Below are 21,845 nucleotides of genomic sequence, written 5' to 3' on the forward strand. Positions count from 1 at the left end.
ACTGAATAATTTATTATACAAATACCTAGATATCTAAAAAAAAAACAAAAAAACACAAAGTCTCTGGTGATTTTACGAACCCCCAGGCCCAAAAGCAGCTGATACGCATCCCTATCCGTTCGCTTCCCGCACCCACAGTAAACCCCCCAACTTTGTACCGATGCGTTGCGCGTGTGCTCCATCTGAGCCGTTAAACTCCCTCCTTCATGCCTTCCAGCTATCGCTTCCTCTGCCCAAGAACCAGAGATTCAGACCCATAAATTTTCTAGGTTCTTGAGCGTCTGCTCCGCTTCCTTTGCCCCAAGAACCAGAGACTCAGACCCCTCCAAATCTTTTCACTTTGTGCTTCTCCCTCCTACCCAAACGCTCATCTTTCAACGAGAAACAACGTCGTTTAGATTTCGCCACTGGCATGAGCGGTAATCATTCAAGTTACAACCTTTTTTTTTACTATCCTTAAATAATTAGCGAAAATTTGCATTAGCCCAAGTTTGTAACTTTGAGTGTTAATGTGTTTGTACAAAGTTTCCATTTCAGTTCTATACCCTTTTATTGATGTTTCTGTATCTGACAGAGTATTGTGTGTTTCAGGGGAACCATCTAAGTTTATGGAGACAACATGTGTTATTCAGAAACCCCAAAAGAAGCAGAAACCGAATGGGAACCCCAAATGCTTGGGAAACTTACCGGATGAGGTTCTTCGACACATCCTTTCGTTTCTTCCAACAACAGATGCCGTTAGGACAAGCGTACTTTCTAGAAGGTGGGGTACCTTTGGGCTTCTATTCCCAATCTGAATTTTGGGAGACAGCCTGCAAATAGAAATCTTTTGATGGATTTTGTGGAGAGGGCGCTTTGTCTTCTTGATTCATCTGTTATCAAACGATTATCTCTCTCTTGTGATGTGCTCGGAGATGCTTCTCGTATTAATACGTGGATCTCTACTGCAGTAAGGTGGCATAATGTTCATCTTGAAAAAATAGAGCGGTTTGTTCCACTTCCTTATTGCTTATTTAATTGTAAGACACTCACAAGCTTGCACCTTGATGTATGTCCTCAAGCTTCCCACTACAATCCACTACAATCCACTACAATTTGTTTCTCAAGTCTAAAGATTTTGAGCATCCAAAGGGTTACATTTCTGAATGAGTACTTGACCCGGAAGCTTTTTTCTGGTCTGCCAGTTCTTGAGGAGCTGAAATTAAGAAATTGCAGCTGGGGTGATCTCAAGTTTGTTAGTATTTCTGCTCCCAAGCTACATAGATTGTTCATATTTGAAAACGATACAAGAAATAGAGATTTTGGGAGTCCTAGTGATTTTTGTCAGGTAACGATTGTTGGAGATAGCCCGAAGAAATTTTGTTACATCGGTAATCTGACCGGCGAATATTGCTTATGTAAGTCATTCTCACTGAAAGAGGCATATATTCATACTACCTGGGTCAGTCTTTCAGAACGAAGAGAACAAATTGCTCTTCGCATGATTAAACTTCTTATAGGGCTCTCCAACGTAGAACAACTAACCCCTAGCTCTTACACGATTGAGGTATGCCCGTCTTCTCTCTTTGTAAATTCAAAATTTACTTGCATTGCTTGCATAAATGTGGAGTGGTTTAGTGGTAAAATTGGAAAGGGTAAAGCTAACGTCATATAAAGGAAAGTTGTCATTCTATGTTTTAATGCCTTTTAAGTTGACAGACGTTAAGCCTCAAATAAATATTATGTTGTAGATTTTGGTTTCTCTTCAATTTCAAAGAGGGTTTGTGTTTGGTGATTAACCATTTGTTTGCGTTGTATGAGAATTATTGTTTTTGTAATACAACCAAATGGGATTAGTATCTGTAGATCTTTTGGGAAACCATTGGATGATGAAAGTTCCTATATGTCGTTTGTATTCCTACTCCTTTGTGTTATTGATATTAAACACAATACTTTTAGCCATTAAAAAAAAACAGAAACTTCTTTATATTTTTAATAGTTGAACCAGTATTTTAATTATTATTTATTTCTTTTCCTATGCTTAGCATATGATGTATGCAGCAGGACAGCTCCCTCATTTGCCTATGTTCAATAATCTGATGGATTTGATAATCGATGAAGTTGTTTGTCTTAACTGTCCATAACTAGTGAAGATATTGCAAAACGCTCCTTGTCTTAGGACTCTTAATTTTTCTACGGTAATCTCACCTGAACTACATCGTTTATTATCTTGTGGATGTATCATCTTACTGCTTATTTAACTTGATCGGTAAATTATTTATGTTGCAATGATCATTTAGGGGATTACTGAATGGTTTGATTGGATATGGGACCCAGTGCCTCCATGTTTCTTGTCCCATCTCAAGTGGATTAAAGTAAGTTATTTAAAAGAAGAAAATGAGGAAGAGCTTTCTGCGGTGAAGTTTTTGCTCAAGAATGCAGTTGTCTTGGATGAAATAATTATAACTATTACAAAGTATTATGAAGTAAATTTGGAAGCGCAGTTGAAGGTTGCTAAACAGTTGTTAGCACTCCCTAGATGATCACAAAATTGTAAAATCATTTTGGAATGAGCTTTTCTTGAGAAAGCAATCTAGAAAAAAGCTATTAAATTTCTGCTAAGGTGGGAAATTCGTGAAAACAGAGGAATCCATTGTGTATAAGGTGGGAAATTCGTGCTAGAATTATGGCGAAGGGTGCTGAGTCGAATTTAGAATCTCTCGTGAAAGCTCTTTGATTGAAGGCTGCTGGAGTATTCCTAAAAACAGTGGGTACTTCCATAATCAAATCAAAGCTTAAGAAAATCAAACTCCAGTCAACTTTGATTTTAACAGCTCAATAGGAATACTCAAAAAAGTTTCTTGTTTACTTCTTGATGACATGGATACTTTCATAGGAGAAGCCATGAAAACTTTCGGTCCTTGAGAAAAGTTGACTGGAGTAGGATTTTCTTAAGCTTTGATTTGATTATGGAAGTACCCACTGTATTTAGAGATTAATTATGTAGTACGTAATTGGGTGCTTGGATTTTGTTGGGTTGAAGTTTAAGCATAATTCGTGCATTCTCTTTCAGATTTGGAGTGAATAGAAAAAGGGGGAAGGACTCTACGAGAGAGTTGTCCTTCGTTTGAGGGGGAGTCTCAGGATGCTGCTGTTTTGAGCTTGTGATGTATTGGTTTTTATTGACCTTGGACATTTTGCTGTGTTTCTATTGGCAATTGATTTGTTGGGCTATGTTGATTCACATAGAGAAATCCTCTAAGTGTCAATTTTTTTTTTTTTTTCCCACCTCATATGGCCTGCGATGGATTCCTCTGTTTTCACCAATTTCCCACCTTGGCAGAAATTTAATGGCTTTTTGTCTAGATTGCTTGCTCAAGAAAAGCTCATTCGAAAATGATTTTACAGTTTTGTGATCCTCTAGGGAGCTCTAACAACTGTTTAGCAACCTTCAATTGCATTTCTAAATTCACTTTAAAATACTTTTTAAAAGTTATAATTATTTCATCCAAGACAACTGCATTCTTGAGAATAAACTTCACTGCAGGAAGCTCATACTCATCTTCTCCATCATAATTACAAACTTTAATCCACTTGAGATGGGACAAGAAACATGGGTTCAATATCCAATCATCATTTCCCCGATCCGGCACCAGACTAACCCCTAAATGATCATTGCAACATAAATAATTTATCGATCAAGTTAAACAAGCAGTAAGATGAAACATACACAAGATAATAAATGATGTAGTTCAGGTGAGATTACCCCAGAAAAATTAGGAGTCCTAAGACAAGGAGTTTTTTGCAATATCTTAAGACAATTAAGACAAACATCTTCAACGATTATCAAATCCATCAGGTTATTGAACATAGGCATATGAGGGAGGTGTCCTTCTGCATCCGTCAGAACCTAAGCATAGGAAAAGAAATGCATAATAATTAAAATACTGGTTCAAGTCTTTGCCAAGCAAAATAAAAAGAAATTTTTGTTTCTTTTTTTTTAATGGGCAAAAGGATTTTGTGTTTAATATCAATAGTACACAGCCTAAGAATAGGAATATAAACGACATATAGGAACTTTCATCATTCAAAAAAGAAAGCATGAGAGTAGCACTTATCCAATGGTTTCCCAAAAGATATACAGATACTAACCCCATTTGGTTGTATTACAAAAACAAGAATTCTAAACAAGGCAAACCAATGGTTAAATCACCAAACTAAAACCTTCTTTGAAATTGAACAGAAACTAAAATCTACAACATGATAGTTATTTGAAGCTCGCAAAGAATTACAGCAACTTTTTTTTGACAAGTGTCAAAACTTTAAAGGCATTAAAACATAGAATGATAACTTTCCTTTCTATGACATTAGCTTTACCCTTTCCAATTTCACCACCAAATCACTCCACATTTATGCAAGCAATGCAAACGAGGGTTTAATTTTTTCACCAATATGTTAATATTTAGAGTTAATTTTGAATTTACAAAGAGAAGGCAGGCATACCCAAGTTGAGCGACCGCCAAGTGTTAGTTGTTCTACGTTGGAGAGCCCTACAAGAAGTTTAAGCATGCGAAGAGCCCTTTGTTCTAAAAGGGTATCCTCCCATTTAGTATCAATCTCTGCCTTTTCTAGTGAGAATGAATTATATAAGCAATATTCGGCATTTAGATAACTGTTGTAATAAAATTCCTTCAGGCTATCTCCAACAACCCTTATCTGACAAAAATAACTAGAACTCCCAAAATGCGTCTCTTTTTCAAATATGATTTGTCAATGTAGTTTGGGAGCATAAATACTCACAAACTTGAGATCTCCCCAAATGCAATTTCTTAATTCTAGCTCCTCAAGAATTGACAAACCAGAAAAAAGCTTCCAAGTCAAGTTCTCATTCGAAAATGTAACCCTTTGCTCAAAATCTTTAGACTAGAGAAACAAATTGTAGTGGGAAGCTTGAGGATATACAACATATCAAGGTGCAAGCTTGTTAGTGTCTTACAAATAAGGAAGTGGAACAAACCGGTCGATTTTTTCAAGCTTAATATACAACTCCTGAACATTATGTTGCCTTACTACAGTAGAGATCCACGTATAAACACGAGAAGCATCTCCAAGCACATCACAAGAGAGGGAGAATTGTTTGATAATGGATGAATCACGAAGACAAAGCGCCCTGTCCACAAAATCCATCAAAAGATTTCTATTTGCTGACTTTTTCGCAAAATCCCGATTGGGAATAGAAGCCCAAAGGTACTCCCACCTTCTAGAGAGTAAGCTTGTCCTAACGGCATCTGTTGTTGGAAGAAAGGAAAGGATGTGTCGAAGAACCTCATCGGGCAAGTTTCCCAAGCATTTGCTGTTCCCATCAATGTCCTCTTCTTCATTCGGTTTCTGCTTCTTTTGGGGTTTCTGCTTCATTTTGTCTGTCAGATCAGGGAAGAGGAGGGTCTCTGGTTCTTGGGCAGGGGAAAGCGGAGCAGATGCTAAAGAAGCTAGAAAATTGATGGGCGGGGCGTTGAAGAATTACGAGGTATTGGGAGACAGATGGAAGGCATCAGGAGGGAGTTTAACAGCTCAGATGGAGCACACGCGTAACACATCTAAGCACGTTGATGGATGGAAGAGTTGGTCCTATTTTCTTCAATGCCATCCAATTCACCACCCACAAAGAAATTTATCTTAATTATAATGTAAATAATTATTATTAAGATGGAAATTTGAATGGGTACAAAATTGGGAATTTTATTTCTGTATGTATTAGTTTATAATGTTTTTTGTACGGTTGATAATAGAAGATAAATAAATCTATGTTATTGATCGTATCTTCATTCATGTGTTTTACTCGGAAATTGTTGTCGGAAAGGCTTTTAAGATATATAAGCTTTTTGAGCATGTTGCAACCTACGGGAGGTTTGGCTACTAAAAGTATTTTTTAAAATTTTGATTGCCAAACAGACAAATTTTTGTTTGACACAACTTTTTACGTACTACTTTTTACGTACTAAAAGTACTTAAATTCTTTAACGTAATTACAAACAAATTGTAAGTATTTGCGCCGCTTTATGTGCTCAACTGTCGTAGGGGGGAAGCAATATGTTACAAAGACCGCTAGAAGTGATGTTACAAAGACTTCTAGAATTGTATTTGAAAACAACCACTCTATTTTGTGTTGAGTCGTAAATCATCGCCAACATTTCTACTCAGCTGATGACAGCAAGAGGGATGTACATGTATGAATTGATGTATTCCCATTTTTTTTTTCTTTTCTTTTTTCTTAAAATGTCCCTTCATAGTTAGTAAGATATCATTGTCTTTTGTATAAATAGACTTTTGAGTAGTGTCTTTAACATAAAATGTCTTTTCAAATAATTCAAATTGCATTGATTTATGTATGATGTGTTTACAACCAGGGACAGATCCAACTTAAACTTTGGGGGACCAAGGGCCAAAATTTTTTTGGAAGGGACCAATTGCCAAAAAATGCTTTAAATTATTATTATTTTTTTACCTTAATTTTTAATTTTTAATTTTTAATTTTTTGTAATTTTGGGGGGATCAGGACACTGCAGGTTCCCCCTAAATTTGTTTCTGTTTACAACTCTTTTCAATCTAAAATTTCAAAACATTTCGAATGGGTACATTGATATAATATATTGTAATTATCAAGTCATCCGTATTCCTTTCTCTATTGAAAATAATTGCAATATTACAACTATTACTTTAGTTTTGATAAAAGTCACATTAACTTAAATATTATCTTAAAACATTTTGCTCTAACCAAAAGTCACTTTACTGAAGAAAGGCCATACTTATAAAAATAAGAACTATAAACAACAATTTTTTCAAATAAAATTACTTTAAGAATAAGTCAAATCCATATAATAAATTACCTTTATTAAAAGGGCCTAAGCATTCAATTGCATTTAAATGCTACAGTTTAAGCCGTAATTATCATTTCGAATTAATGTTCAAAATAAGAAAGTTTTTAAAGCGGAGAAAAACAATGGTTCCAAAATCATGTGTTAGAAGACATATGGTGGTGATGACGGGAATGCTCACCCTTATTCTCTTTGATGTGTATGCCAATGACCTTGCATTTTGTCCATCTTCATCTCCCATTCCACTTTCTAATTTCTCTGAACTTGATGAAGGAGCAGGAGCAGGAGACCTCAGAATTTGCTTTATAAAAGTAGTTAAACGTTGCATACATGAGGAAAAAGATCATATACATGACAAGGAATATTATGAGGCAGCTTGCTTTATTGAGGGTTTTCATGAATGCATACATGATAAAATTAATGACCCAAAAATGTTGTATGAAACTCACCTTTGCTCCAACGATTGCAAGCACACAAACAACATTCGTCGCGGCATGCTTGAAAAAGTCCGTGTGATAAGATGTTTAGCCAAGTGTTGTGACAATTATATCATGAAGAACTCAGATGTCATTCATATGCAAACATAGAATGTATATAAAACACATTCTCAGATATGCATGGGTGCTATTGAATTCACCTTTTATGTCACACAAAAATACTTTTTAGTCATAAAAAAAAAAAAAAAAAACTACTTGTCACTTCTCTCCACCTCTTTGTTATTCCTTTGTCGTTTCTCATCTCTCTCTTTCAACGCTCTCGATCGATCACTGGTTTGGCTGAGAAGGAAAAATCTGTGTTAATTTCCACTTTCGGTCTTCTTGTTCCATCATATTATTGACTTCTCCTTAGAGTACCAAAAATCTCTTCTAATTTCGAATTTTTTATTAAATCTTTTTAAATTTTTTTAAAAATATTTATGTTTTTTATTATAAAAATATAAAATAAAAAATTGCAAAGTTCAGGTGTTGATAAGAATTTAATCGAATTTGTAAAAATTGAGAATTCGATACTCTAAATTGAGAGTTTTTAAACATTAGGAAAATAATTTCCAAATGTGTGTAAATTCATGAAGGTTTTGTGAAGTTTCTCCAATTTAAAATCTCTTTTCTTTGGATGAATCATATGCTCTTCTTTGAGGCATATGAAACCACTCGTGCATTAATATGTCCGAGAATAGTTTTGAATTTCCACCTCTTCTTCTTTCCATAGCAGCGGCACCCCGACTTCGCCAAATAAACTCTACTACAAAAACGTCAGTTGAAACTTACGTTTGACTTGGGTTACATTTGGAACGCATAATAGTTATTCAATTAGAAGGAAAAAAAAAATAGCGTGTTAGAGTATATAATAAGGATTTTACACTTCAGGTATACGAAAAAAAAGACAAAAATTTCCTTTAAATTGGTTTGGAGGAAATTTCTTTTAATCTACTCCAATAAGTGACAAATGTCATCTCTCACATTTTTTTTTTTTTTTCTTCATATTTTAAGCATCATTTATTGTCATTCCATTAATCTAGAAACTCAAACATTAATTTTTTAAAAACCCAATAATGTTTAAAGACACTTATCACTTATTGAAGTGGGTCGAAGAAAATAAAAGACTTGTAACATTACTCTAAACCTCATTAATGTACTTGTCTCTACTTAGCTGTTCAACAGTGTAGAATAACCAAAGGCAAAAGAGGAGGCCATAATATTGGTATGCTTTCTATATATAAATTTTTCAGCCTACCCAAATTTTCTTTATTCCTGTTTTCAATTCTCAATATTATTCTAAAGAATTACAAAGAATTTCCTGTTTTCAGTCCATACCATCCTTCCGGATAAAGCTCTTCATCAAGCACAAGTTTGGTTTTAAGCTAAAGGAGTTTAGGCCCAACCGTAAAAATGGAGCCTTTGGGCTCTTCAACGATCGATGCTGTGCACCGGTAGACTCGGCCGTGGCCATGCCTAATGAGAAAAACAGAACTAGAGCTAGCTTTTCCATTCCCCCCTTTCAGTACTGGGGAAAAAACAAATGTAGCATTGAATCAAATTTTCTGCAATTTCCCTGCCCTCTCTCCTTCTCTGTGCGCAGGGGAATTGCTATCGTAATCCTTCCATTTCATGCTAATTAATGAGCATGTTGCATGTAATTAACCTCGTAACCAATGGCCTGACTTCCCGTTCTGACTCTGCCAGCTGGGGGGGGTGTGTGGGAAGAGGGCAGTGCCCTTCACGGGCATGCCAACTGTTTGACAAAAGGGGCTTTCAATGACAGCAATTTAATTTGTGACAATTCTGTCAGTTGAATTTAGTCCCGAACAAGACACACAATGTGCTATATATATGCTTGCATTTAGATTGGTCCCCGTCATGAAATTAACCTCTTTGTAATTTCCTGTGCTAAGGTTAATTTAGAGACAACCAAAGGCAAAAGGCAAAAGAGGAGGTATGCTCTCTGTAAAAATTTCCTTTTTTATTCTTTCAATTCTTACGTTGTTTTGTTTTTCTTAAACTATTTTATAGCTGTTCAACAATATTGAAGGAGTGCAATAGCTTGATCACCAAAGGCTGGTGCAAATGCAACCTATGATTATTCAATTTTAACAAGGTGGGTTAATTAAGGTTGTTAATTTCTTTAGATCCTAAAGTTTTTGTTGTTGTTTCCTTTTAATTGGCTTGTTCTTTTTGATCTAGTTTTTTTCCATTTGTTCAGCGCAAACCATAGAAATTAGAAACAGAGAAGGTCATATGAAACCAAAAACCATGCAATGATTTTCATGCATGCAAGCGGTTCAGAGAGATGCAGATTAATAGAATTCCTACAAGAAAACAGTCATCTGAATAAAGAAGACTTCAACTTCATAATATATTACAAGGCATGATTTGATCATTCTAAAATATCAAGAATTCAAGGTGTGCGTGGCACTACAATAAAGAACACACTCATGATCAGTCAGTCTAGCTACTACTGTGCTTCAGTTGATCAAAGTCATGCAAGGATTCTTCTGGAAGAGAACCCAGGAGGAGGAGGCAGATTTTTTCGGATTGACTCAAACCCAGGAGGAGTAGGAGGCAGAGTTTTGGGCAATGACGGTCTCTTCGCAATTGGTCCAAACCCAGGAGGAGGAGGAGGCAGAGTTTTGGGCAATGACGGTCTCTTTGCAATTGGTTCAAACCCAGGAGGAGGAGGCAGCTTCTTTGATACAGAAAAATCTAGAGCAGTTTTTGTAGATGGCGGCAGAGCTTGAGTCTCAAGGAGAAAAGGATGATGCAGTAGCATCTCAGCCGTCCATCTCTCTGTTGGGTCCCATGCAAAACACCTCCGCAAGAAATCCTTCCCAATCTCGGACATGGTTTCAGGTATGTTGGGTGACTCCGTAGCAATTTGAATCACCAAACCATCCAAGCTGCCTGTTGAGTCCCATACCGGCTTTCCGCTAATCATCTCAACCACCACGCAACCCAGAGACCATATATCCAAACAACCTTTGATTTCACCGACTAGAAAAGATTCTGGAGACATATAAAGTGGTGTTCCTCGGAAATCATACCTTTTTGTCATGAGCTCATTCAAATCTCCAGGAATCTTGGATAACCCAAAGTCGGTGATCTTCACACTTTTGCTTCTTGCACCGTGTGGAGAAGAGAAAACAAGAATGTTCTCTGGCTTAAGATCGCAATGAACGTAACCCTTTTCATGGATGCAACGGAGGCCCTTGAGAATCATTCTAGTGTATTTTTTGACGTCAATTTCATCCAACTTTCCTCCACTTGTTTGTATTAAATCATGGAGGGTGCCTCCCGATGCGTACTCCAGAAGTAAATTGTAGAACCACAAGCCACCTTCATAGCTGATATCAAACCCCAACCCACGAACAACTTCAGGACAATTAACAAATTCTTGGAGGATCTCCGCCTCCTTCATGAGCGAAAATGATTTCTCAATAACCGCAGACTTCACAGCGATAAACCCAGATGAAGAAGAACCAGTAGTGTTTGTTGTTGCCATTGCTAAGTGTACTGTACCATACGATCCTCTCCCAAGAACTTTCATCTTGAACCACTTCATGGGTGCGGAAGGGAAGCATGGATAACCATCCATCGATCTTCACATGAAAAGGGAAACCAAAGAAGAAAATTGGAAACTGATGGATCGGTCGGTGTTTGTGAGTAGAAATTTGATGTGAGCAAGGATTTCTAGTGTTGATCAGAGTGTTTTATATCTGCGTTAAGTCGGTGTAATGAAGGCGGTTTATAAACATAAACCGACTTTCAGAGCTTTCCTTTTCCTTTCGTATTACATGCTAGGCGCCAGCTGTTCCATTTTTTTTTTTTTTTTTTGGTTTTCAATTTATTTATTTATTTTGTGTCCAATATGGTAGCTGCTTGAATTTCACTTTGTTCCCAACTGTTTATGTTAGTATAAATCACACATGGCAGTAATTTAGTTTGTGTATACACACATGCATCTACGTTAACTAGGGCTAATAATTTTTTATACAACCTGTAAATTTGATACGAATCAAATATGAACTTAACTGATTAGAATTTAGTACAATTAAATACGGATCAAATCAGTTGTTGAGACATTTAAAAAATAGGTCAATTTCGTATCAATCCGCATGACCCTACGGCAAACTCAATGAAAGAGACAATGCTAAAAAAAAAAAAAAAAAAAAAAGAGTCCATAAATAATCCCAAATGGACCATAAGCAAACCAGTCCTCTAAATCTTGGGCAAAAGCCAAGAAAATGGCTGTATAAAGCGGCTTAAGTACCAAATTAGAGGGCACGGGCATAGGCATATCTGTCTCGAGACCCTTAAACCCTAAAACTCCTCACAGACTCAAAATGGTCCCAACCCTTGATTAACCCTAATTTTTTAAATCCAAGAAGTCTCGTTCGAACGACTTGGAAATAGGGTTCCAACGAGACAAATATTTCATCCAAACTGGATTTGAGGAAACATCAACCTCGTTTATAAGAATATTATGTGTCTCTTTGCAAATATATATATATATATAATGTAAGAATAATTTATTAAAAAAAACATGTGCTTCTTACAAGCAAAAGAACATATGTCATTCTATAAATTGAGTTTGAGAAAATTTCTCTAATCCACATCGAAGAAAAACTCTATCCTTAATCTTGAGCTTAAAATGATATATTAACCCAAGAAAACACCTTTTTGCAGGAATTGAAAAAAAGAAATCAGCCATTGATTTGAAACCGTGGACAAAAAAAAAAAAAAAAAAAAAAAATCTCTTCGGCCGGATGGATTAAATAAATAAATAAATAAAAAAAAGAAAAAAAGAGAGAAGAAAATAAAGAGATGCTTAAAAGCAATTTAAAAAAAAAAAAAGAAAAAAAAAAGCAGCCAACAACAGCCGTGAATCGAAAGAAAAAGCCTTCTCTTATTGGATTGCTATTTTATTTTCTATTATTATTATTATTAGCACTTTGATTATGGGTGTTTTTTTTTTATAGTTATGAGTGGCTAATTTTCTAGCAAAAGCCATGGGTGAAGCCTAGTCTTTTCATTACATATTATTGAGACAATTGTGTTCGTTATGAATTATTAATGATTCAATGTTGGAAATGATTTTAATTTTTTAAAAAATCTCATGTGAAGAGTTTTTAATTCATTAAAATTTTTGTTTATATCAAATGCTTACTTTATTTAAATTTTTATTATTCGAGAATATATTGAATTCTTAGTCTATTATTGAAGTCAAATTTTCAATCAAACTGATACTTTGAGTATCAACTTTATTTTTAATTAGTGTTTATTTTATCTTCTAATTATAAGAGTAATTGATTCGATCTAGCTACTTAATTGAGTTAAAAATGTCTTAAGAATATATAATAGAATGTTAGGTGCATGGATAGTTGAAGCCCTAGTATTTTCCTATTAATTTTGTCCAACTCCATTTGAATTAATTTAATTTAGTTAATCTAATTTTACTTTACATTTCATTCCATTGCTCCACTTCTTAGTAGAAAAACAATAATCAAGTTATTTCATTTTCCTACACGATAATATAAATTTTACTTTTAGTATGTATCATTCCCTTTGAATTGATCTCAGTTTCACTGAAATTTTATTTACTTGCAATTGCATTCACTTAAGTTTACAATTTTTTTGACGTAGTAGCAACTGCAAAATTTTATGGAAAACCAAACAGTATGGTAAATAAGAATTAGAAAAAAAATAAAATAAAATAAAGAGAACGGACTTTCTCCATAGAAAACATAAAATCAAATATAACCAACAGCCAAATTGCCATGTTAGAAAGTGAGAAAATAAGAATGGAGACTGAGGGCCTGTTTGGCTGTGCGTAGGGACGGAAGTAGAATTTAATATAGGCATCGGCCAAAGGCCAATAAATTGCATTGCTGGGGGCCCATAAAAAAATATAAAAAATATTTTTTAAAAAAATTACCTTATAAATTATTTTTTTTACCATCAATTTTTTTTTTTTCCTTATGAGTTGGAGGGTGGCCATGGCCTATATAGGCCTAGGGCTGTTAAGTGAGCGAAGCGTCTCGCGAGCAAGCTCGGGCTCGGCTCGCATAAGCTCGGCTCGTGCTCGACTCGAATATTAAATGAAGCACTTCATGAACACAAATCCTAGCTCGAATATTAAACGAAGCAAGCTCGGCTCGACTCGGCTAAGCTCGTATAAGCTCGAGTGTGTGTATATATATATAAACTAACTAATACATAATTAATTATAAATCTCATAATTATTAAAACCTTAAAATTGCATTTATATTTAAGCTTTAGAGAATGGAAAATTCTACACCCTTCGTGATCAAAGAGAGAGAGAGCAATCATTAAAAAAACCTTGATTCAATTAAAGCATATTCAAACGAAAGGAAGAAGAATCAAGCAGAAACTATTGAGGGAGATTGCGAAAGGCATAAACTATTGAAGAATCAAACAGACCCAAACACTATCACTACCTGTCTGGTGAGTGAGAGTGAGAGAGTGGGAAATGAGAGTTTAGGTGGAAGATCCGTTGTGACTGGTGAGGGGGATTGAGAGAGAAACGTTAAAAAAATATTTTTTTGTAGGGGGCATTGTCCTAATGCAGTTTGAATGCAACATGTTAACTTGTCCCACATTGTTAAGAAAACATCAATCTCCAACTTTGCTTATCTATAAAAGGATGCATATCCTCTCTCTTTGAAACCAAATGCCTTGCTGTATTGACTCAGGCTCCATACTCGACTAGTCAGGCTAAGGAAATACTCATATGCAAACTAACTTCTTAAGCCGTTTAAGAGTACTTGAAGTTAAAAAAAAAAATTTAAAACAAAAACATTAAATATAAGAGCCAGCTCGCGAGCTGGCTCGGTTCGACTTATTATTAGCTCGAACTCGATTTTTTTGGCTCGCCCTTAAGCTCGACTCGAGCTCGAGTAAAATTTAAACGAGCCAAGCCTGAACAAGGGAAGCTCGCTCAAGCTCGGCTCGTTTACACCCCTATATAGGCCACCCCATTCCAATGATTATGTCCAGAAAAAAAGAAAAAAGAAAAAAGAAAAAAGAAAAAGAAATTCAGTGGTTGAAATGTATTTTCTAGCTACCTTATCTAATATATATGCGATCTTCGGTCCAATGTATGAAACTCCGATGAATGATTTCGTGACGACTTTTAGCTCTTTTCTCCTTTTTTGTCTTTTTTTTTTTTTTTTTTTTTTCAATATATATTCACGTGAGTTGTGAGTATAATGTCGAAAATTTCTGTTTGTTCGACTGGACTTGATCGCGATATAACATAAAGAAAGGATAAAAAATTATTTTCCATCCAATTTTCACATAGTGAATAGATGAACTCGCCATTGAAATTTGTATGAGATCCACATGAGTTTACTAATCTATAGATGAATCCATTAATTAGATTTGCAAAAATAGATGGTTGAGAGAATGATGCATGTGTAACATATCTCAATAACATATATTTTACTATTTTTTATTTCATTTTTATTTTTCTAAGTAATATTTTCAGTATTTTTTCAGGGACAAATGCAAAATTGGTTTATGTGGTTGACCTAAATTACAAATCACTATATGTGGTATAAAAAATAATTTTTGCAGAATTTCGTATACAAAATTGTTCACTTCATGTTCTCGTTTATATATCAGAAGGTACTCAAACACATACAGAGAGAAAGAACTTGTAAAAGCAAGAATATTTGGAGATGGAAAGGAATGTCTACAGAGCTCATTGTTTGGTCTTAACCTATCCAGCCCAAGGCCACATTAATCCCATGATGCAATTCTCCAAGCGTTTGGAGCACAAAGGAGTAAAAGTTACACTGGTTATTACCAACTCCATCTCCTACACCATGCATAAAGAAGCCACCTCTAGATCTATTGCTCTCGAGACAATCTCCGACGGCTATGATGATGGCGGGATAGCACAAGCAGAGAGCATCCACGCCTATTTGGAGCGTTTTCGGCGAGTCGGGTCGAAAACTTTGGTTGAGCTTATTGAGAAACTTTCTAGCTTAGGTTTGTCTTGTTGATTGTGTTGTTCATGATCCTTTCTTGTCATGGGGTCTAGACGTAGCCAAAAAGTTTGGCTTCCTCGGAGCTGTGTTTTTCACTCAATCATGTGTTGTTGATAATATATACTACCATGTTCACAAAGGAGTGCTAAAACTCCCTCTTTCAGAGACTGAAATTTTGCTTCCTGGGATTTGCCTCAGGATTTGCCTTCCTTTATTCATAATTTTTGATCCTGTCAGGCTTACTATGACATGTTGGTGAGTCAATTCTCCAACGTTGATAAAGCTGATTGGGTCCTTGTCAACACGTTTTATGAATTGGAGCAAGAGGTAAGGGCTTGTGTTTATTAATTTCCTCAATCGTTTTTTCTTTTTCTTTTGAAAAGCTAAATGATATTTGCTTGATTTTGATTCTTTTAAAGGTGGTGGATTTGATGGCAAAGATATGGCCATTTAGGACAATAGGACCAACTATACCATCTATGCTCCTAGACAAGCGGCTTGAAGATGACAAAGATTATGGTTTGAGCATCTTCAAGCCCAACGCCGATGCTTGCATGAAATGGTTAAATGATCGTCCAAAGGGGTTGGTTGTTTATGTTTCTTTTGGGAGTTTTTCCGAACTTAAAGTTGAGCAAATAGAAGAACTAGCTTGGAGATTGAAAATGAGCAACATGAGCTTCTTGTGGGTGGTGAGGGCATTAGAAGAGGCAAAGCTCCCCAAAACCTTTGTGGAGGAGACGTCCAAGAAAGGATTGATGGTTCATTGGTGTCCTCAACTAGAGGTCTTATTAAATCACCACTTATTTAAAAAACTTAACAATCTCGTAGAAATGACTGAATTCAATCATTTAATTTATATTCTAACACATATTTTAATTGAAATGGCTGTGAATGATTGAGACAAGGTTTGCACACAAGACCTAATTTGCTCTAATTAATAAGAATTAATTAATTTAATCATTTAATTTATATTTTAACAGGTTTTAACTCAGGAGACCGTATGGAACTCTACTTTGGAGGCCCTCAGCTTGGGTGTTCCAATGGTCGCTGTGCCATTGTGGACAGACCAAAGCACAAATGCAAAGTATATTATGGATGTCTAGAAGATGAGACTGAAAGCTCTGGCTGATGAGAAAGGGTTAGTAAGGCGAGAAGCAGTTGAACATTGCATTGGAGAAATAATGGAGGGAGAGAAAGGGGAAGAGATAAAGAAAAATGCTTTAAAATTGAGGAAATTGGCCAAAGAGGCTATTGACGAGGGTGGAAGTTCTGATAAAAACATTGAAGAATTTGTAGCCAAATTAGTTCAATCCTAAGTCCAACATAAAACACATCCATTTCCTAAGTTGCTGCTGTTTATGACAAATGCCGTTTATGTAATAATTGTGGATTGGTTCAAATTATATATATATATATATATATATATATATATATATATCTTAGTTACCTCTTGTTCAATTGTTCCATTATAAACTCAAAAAGTTAAAAGAAAATTTTCATCCCTTTCTAAAACCTAAGAATTATTTCATAAATATGACAATGCTGTCTTTGTGCTTGTTACGATAAAGACAGCATTGCAAATTCGAATTCGTGTACAATTTTTGCATTTCATGTTCATTTTTAATATTAATAATACACATGCATTAGCAGAAAGATAGACGTGAGAGACATCTCAATTAATCTTTGCAAGCAGAAATGGAGAAGGAAAGTTTTGCTGAATTGGAGTATTAAGGAAGATATCTTGTACGTGTTGATTATGGCTTGTTAGAGCATTTCTAGCGAGATGAGCCAAGATAACTAGTGAAAAAAAATATAAATTTATACTTTAACTACTCATTTTTTTTATACACTTAATAAATAAAGGAGGCATAATAAAAAACTTATAAATAAACTTTTGTATCTTGAATAGTAAATAAGCATAATAACATATTTATGGTTCACACTACGAATAAAATGTTAGCGTAGCTAAGCTGTCCAACACAAAAAATAGTTCATGTTTTGCTAGCTAGAGATGCTTAGTTTTGCTAACAATAATAATGAGTTGGTCTTTGGGGTTGGCCGAATATGAACCACCCCGAAGGGCCATGGGGTGGCTCAAGATGAGTGGCCAAGATGGGTGGCTAGCCAACCCTTATTTTTTTTTATTAATTTGTCCAAGAGATACCCAAAAAAAAAAGAAAAAAAAAAAGAAGAAGAAAAATAATGTAATTAAAGAAAAAAAAAATATGATAGAAATTAAGAGAATACATGTGGTGTAAAATTCCAGCATTCAATAAATAATTAATACTTAAGCTAAAAACATCAAAAGCAAATATGATCATCACATAACATGGACATTCACGTATCAAGGCAAGAACATCACCTAAGGAAATCCACCCGTTGCTGGCACACCCACTTTGGAAACAAGATCATCAACCCATTGCTAATTGACATTGATGGCCATTAAAACGAAGGCACCAACTCCAATATATAATTATATATATATGATAGAAAATCTATCCTTTATTTCAAACAGAGGAGTAGGGATTATTCACACATTGATGGCCATAAAATCGAAGGCACCAACCCCAACTTCCACCTAATAACTTTAATGCCTTTGATCAGTTACTCAAGTATCTATATAAGCAGCGTAAGAGAACCATGTTCTTGAGTAACAGTAGCGATCCAGAATGAAAGTTTTCTTTGTATTTTTTGTTTTTTAATTCTGTCTCCCAATTATATTGGCCTTTGATTTTTATCTCTTATCCATGCAATAGCCACTGGGTTTTTGCAATGGAGGCACTTCTACTTATTCGCAACGTAGTCGAGCTCTCCCTACGTTGTTCACCATACATGGCGTATGGCCACAGTAGAACAGTGCCCCCAGTCCCTTGTCCACAAACACCTGCCATATTTAATCTAAGTGAGGTTATCATGAAGTGTTGGTAGGCGTCCATTGTAATCTCCTAGCTTGAAAGTTAAAGGGCCTACATAATAGATATAGAATGAAAATAATGATGTTTGTTTATGTTAAAATATTATTTAAATGATTAAATTTATTAGATTTTACTAACTTAAGCCTTTAGGGGATACTTAACAATTGAACAGGATACCAGAATATGATTGGATCTATTAAAATTTCAACAGTTTAAATACGAGAGATGAGCTATCGAGCCCACCTGCACCAAGCTCGTTGGCTTCATACCTTATACCTTAAACTGTTTGGTGGCATGGATACCCTAGACTACTTGGGGGAAGTGGCTCCCTAGCCACATCCCTTAGACAAGTAGATCTTAAAAAATCTTAAGTTTCATTCATAACTTCATAGTTTAATTACCTTTCATATAAGTTATGAATTCTATGTGTGATCAATTTTTTTTTTTTTTTTTTTGAAGGAAGTTTTACATCATATTAGGAAATAATATGATGTAAAACTTAAATATATTTAGCCGTTCATAAAGCAAAATATTGGGTAAGTTATTTTTAAAATTTCCCTAAAATGAATAAAAGAAAAAAAGAAAAGAGTAGCATACCACTCTGAGATTCAACAAAATAGTAGAAAAGTTGCGCTGTCTTGCTCTTCACACCCCCACTCCCCCCCCCCCCCCCCCCCCCCCCCTACACCAGTATATCTACAACAAGACAAAGTCTTATCATAAATCTTTTAGAAAAAAATACGAAGGAAATGTGTTTTGGGATCTGTTTGCAGGAAAAATCTCAGGATAAAGCTCGAGCTGAAAAAGAAAGAAATACTCACCCAGTTTCAAGCGTGAGGGGAAGCTCGCCGGAATAACCCAGCAGGGTGGTGATGATGTTTGAGGTTGAGGTGGCTATGCCCAAGAAAGCCAATAGAAGAAGTAGACTTAAACCCATGCCCACTGTTCTGCTGTATGCGGCCATAGATCGAAGCGCCTTCATCGTAGAAACCCAGAGGCCATCGTATGGATAGAAAATAAAACTCAAAGTTCAATATAGTTGGGACACTGAATAAAAAAACGAAAAATACAAAGAAAACTTTCTTTCTCGATCGCTACTGTTACTTAACTATATGGTTCTCTTACACTCCTTATATATACTGAAGTAACTTACCAAAGGCATTAAAGTTGTGAGGCGGAAGTTATGATGAAAACAATAACTGAATAATATAATTGTAATCAGCCCATTTGAACTATGGGTTTAGTATTCTATTTAAAAAATAATTACAAACAAACTAAGCCAAAATATATGGCATGTTATACTAGAATAATAATATCTTGATTTGTTGAGATATTATCTAAAACTTAAATAACAAACATTTGAATTTGAATCTTCCAATATCTTATTTTCAAAAGATTTCTGGGTTGAGTTGTTGTGAAGCCTCTTTATTTCCAATACCCTGTGTAGACACAAGTGACTTGGTGAGAATATCGGCTATTTGATCTTTGCTGGACAAAAATTTTACAACCAATGTTTTTGCAGCAACTTTATCATGTACAAAGTGATAGTCAATGGCAATATGTTTCGTTCTTGCATGAAACAATGGATTTGCCATAAAATACGTTGCACCAATATTATCACATAATAAAATAGGAGGTGTCGACAAAAGCATTCCTAGTTCAGAGAGGAGGGATTGGATCCATGTAAGCTTAGCAACAGCATTAGCAATGGCCTTATATTCTGATTCCGTGCTTGATCGAGAGACTGCAAGTTGTTTCTTGGAGCACCAAGAAATTAGATTATGTCCAAAGAAAACACAATATCCAGAGGTAGACTTATGATCATCCGGGCACCAAGCTCAATCTGCATCTGTATATGTTGTAAGTTGAGATGAGGAGCTTCTTCGAATGACTAATCCATGTGTAATTGAATGCTTCAAATAGCGTAAGATACGCTTTACTGCCGACCAGTGTGTGTCACGTGGATTATGCATAAATTGTGAAACTTTATTCACTACAAAAGAAATAACTAGATGCGTAATAGCTATGTATTGCAAAGCACCTACAGTACTACGATATAGAGTAGGATCAGTGAGAGATACACCTGAATATTTACTTAATGGAGAAGAAGCAGCCATCTGAGATGTAATTGGCTTGGATAAGTCCATGTTTGTCTTCTGCAGAATATCTTATATATATCTTTGCTGAGATAAATGAATACCATCTGGAATTTGAGTGACTTCAAGTCCAAGAAAAAAATTTAAATTCCCAAGTCCCTTAATTGGAAAATCTTCAGAGAGCACCTTAATTAGTCGATCAATTGATGTAGAGTCGGAACCTGTAAGAATTATATCGTCTAAATAGACCAATGCAAATAAAGAAATGCCAGAGGATTTATATATGAACAAAGATGAGTCACATTTTGAACTAACAAATCCCAGATCAACAAGCCTTGTACTAAGTCTGGAAAACCAAGCTCATGGTGCTTGTTTTAGACCATAAATTGCCTTTTTGCGTTCACATACTGCATTTGGAAATTGGGGATGAACAAAACCTGGTGGTTGTGACATGTAGACAATTTCACTTAAGTTTTCATGAAATAAGGCATTACTTACATCAATCTGTTTCATCACCCATCCTGCAGACACAGCCAAAGATAAAACAGCATGAATTGTGATAGGTTTAATGACAGGGTTGTAAGTTTCACTGAAATCAACTCCAGGTTGTTGATGATATCATTTGGCTACCAATCGCACTTTATATCTGTCAATACTACCATCAGCTTTTCTTTTAATTTGAAACACCCACTTGCAGCCTACAATATTCATTGAGGGAGTGGATGATACCAATTTCCATGTACCATTATGGATTAGAGCATTGAACTCAATGGTCATTGCATCTCGCCATACAGCATCTTTTACAGTTGAGGTAAACAGGTGGGTTCAATGGCTGTGGTTGTGAGAGAAGTTGTCAAGGCATGAGGTAGTGGATATTTAATGGTTCCATCTGTTGGGATTTTTGGATTGGAAACGTGATTTTGTGATCTGGTAATCATGCCATGTGTACGTACGTAGAGGGAGGGATGGCACAGGTAGCTGCTGCGTGGTGTCCGTAGCTTGCGATATGGTGTTATCTTGTTGGAGGCTTTGGTTGAATGTCTCGGTTGGTGGGGCTGTTTCATATGCTTGATCTGTAGCGTCAATAGGCATTGAGTCAGATGTGGCAGAAATTTGTAAGGTTAAAATTTGACGAGAAGACTCTATGGAAGATTCACGTGGACTTCTTGGAAATTCTTCAAATGCATGTGAACCTTGAATTGAACTTGAATGAGACAAAGCATTCTGAATTGTTGGAGAAAGGGAAGACACACCATGTGGACTTCATGATTCAAGTGAACCTTGTATTGAAGTAGAATGAGACAAAGGATTTTGAATTGTTGGAGAAAGTGTTGCAGGTGCAGACACATCATGAGCAGCAGATGCGATACGGCCATCTTTAAACTGGGGAATTTTTGGATTAACCATTGGAATATATTTTCTGGAGGGAGCTAAACCGGCAGGAGAAGAGTGCCGGAATGGAAAAACACTTTCA

General features: G+C 35.5%; 3 protein-coding genes and 2 pseudogenes across 3 annotated transcripts; 2 read left to right on the forward strand and 3 right to left on the reverse strand.

Moving 5' to 3' along the window:
- Positions 1 to 93: 93 nt before the first annotated feature.
- Positions 94 to 2,552, forward strand: LOC132178980 (F-box/LRR-repeat protein At4g14103). Its single transcript, XM_088512955.1, is given in 5 exon segments — positions 94 to 419; positions 592 to 765; positions 768 to 1,546; positions 2,025 to 2,177; positions 2,280 to 2,552. Coding segments are annotated over 5 exon segments (1,386 nt in total). The 5' UTR covers positions 94 to 412.
- Positions 2,553 to 3,353: 801 nt separating this feature from the next.
- LOC148587152 (F-box/LRR-repeat protein At4g14103-like) lies at positions 3,354 to 5,762 on the reverse strand (annotated as a pseudogene).
- A 3,697-nt stretch (positions 5,763 to 9,459) lies between these two features.
- On the reverse strand, positions 9,460 to 11,261 carry LOC132174369 (mitogen-activated protein kinase kinase kinase 20-like). Its single transcript, XM_059586039.2, has one exon. The coding sequence runs from the start codon at positions 10,941 to 10,943 to the stop codon at positions 9,831 to 9,833; it is 1,113 nt and encodes a 370-aa protein (XP_059442022.2). The 5' UTR covers positions 10,944 to 11,261; the 3' UTR covers positions 9,460 to 9,830.
- A 3,787-nt stretch (positions 11,262 to 15,048) lies between these two features.
- LOC132167673 (UDP-glycosyltransferase 74G1-like) lies at positions 15,049 to 16,676 on the forward strand (annotated as a pseudogene).
- A 1,323-nt stretch (positions 16,677 to 17,999) lies between these two features.
- LOC148587153 (serine carboxypeptidase-like 5) lies at positions 18,000 to 19,359 on the reverse strand. Its single transcript, XM_088512878.1, has 4 exons — positions 19,097 to 19,359; positions 18,952 to 18,971; positions 18,873 to 18,920; positions 18,000 to 18,244 (listed from the first exon to the last, which is right to left on the reverse strand). The coding sequence occupies exons 1-4, from the start codon at positions 19,255 to 19,257 to the stop codon at positions 18,102 to 18,104; spliced, it is 372 nt and encodes a 123-aa protein (XP_088369004.1). The 5' UTR covers positions 19,258 to 19,359; the 3' UTR covers positions 18,000 to 18,101.
- Positions 19,360 to 21,845: the final 2,486 nt, after the last annotated feature.

The sequence above is a fragment of the Corylus avellana genome, chromosome 2, assembly GCF_965113065.1.
Source record: "Corylus avellana chromosome 2, dhCorAvel1.hap1.2, whole genome shotgun sequence".
Lineage (NCBI taxonomy): Eukaryota > Viridiplantae > Streptophyta > Magnoliopsida > Fagales > Betulaceae > Corylus > Corylus avellana.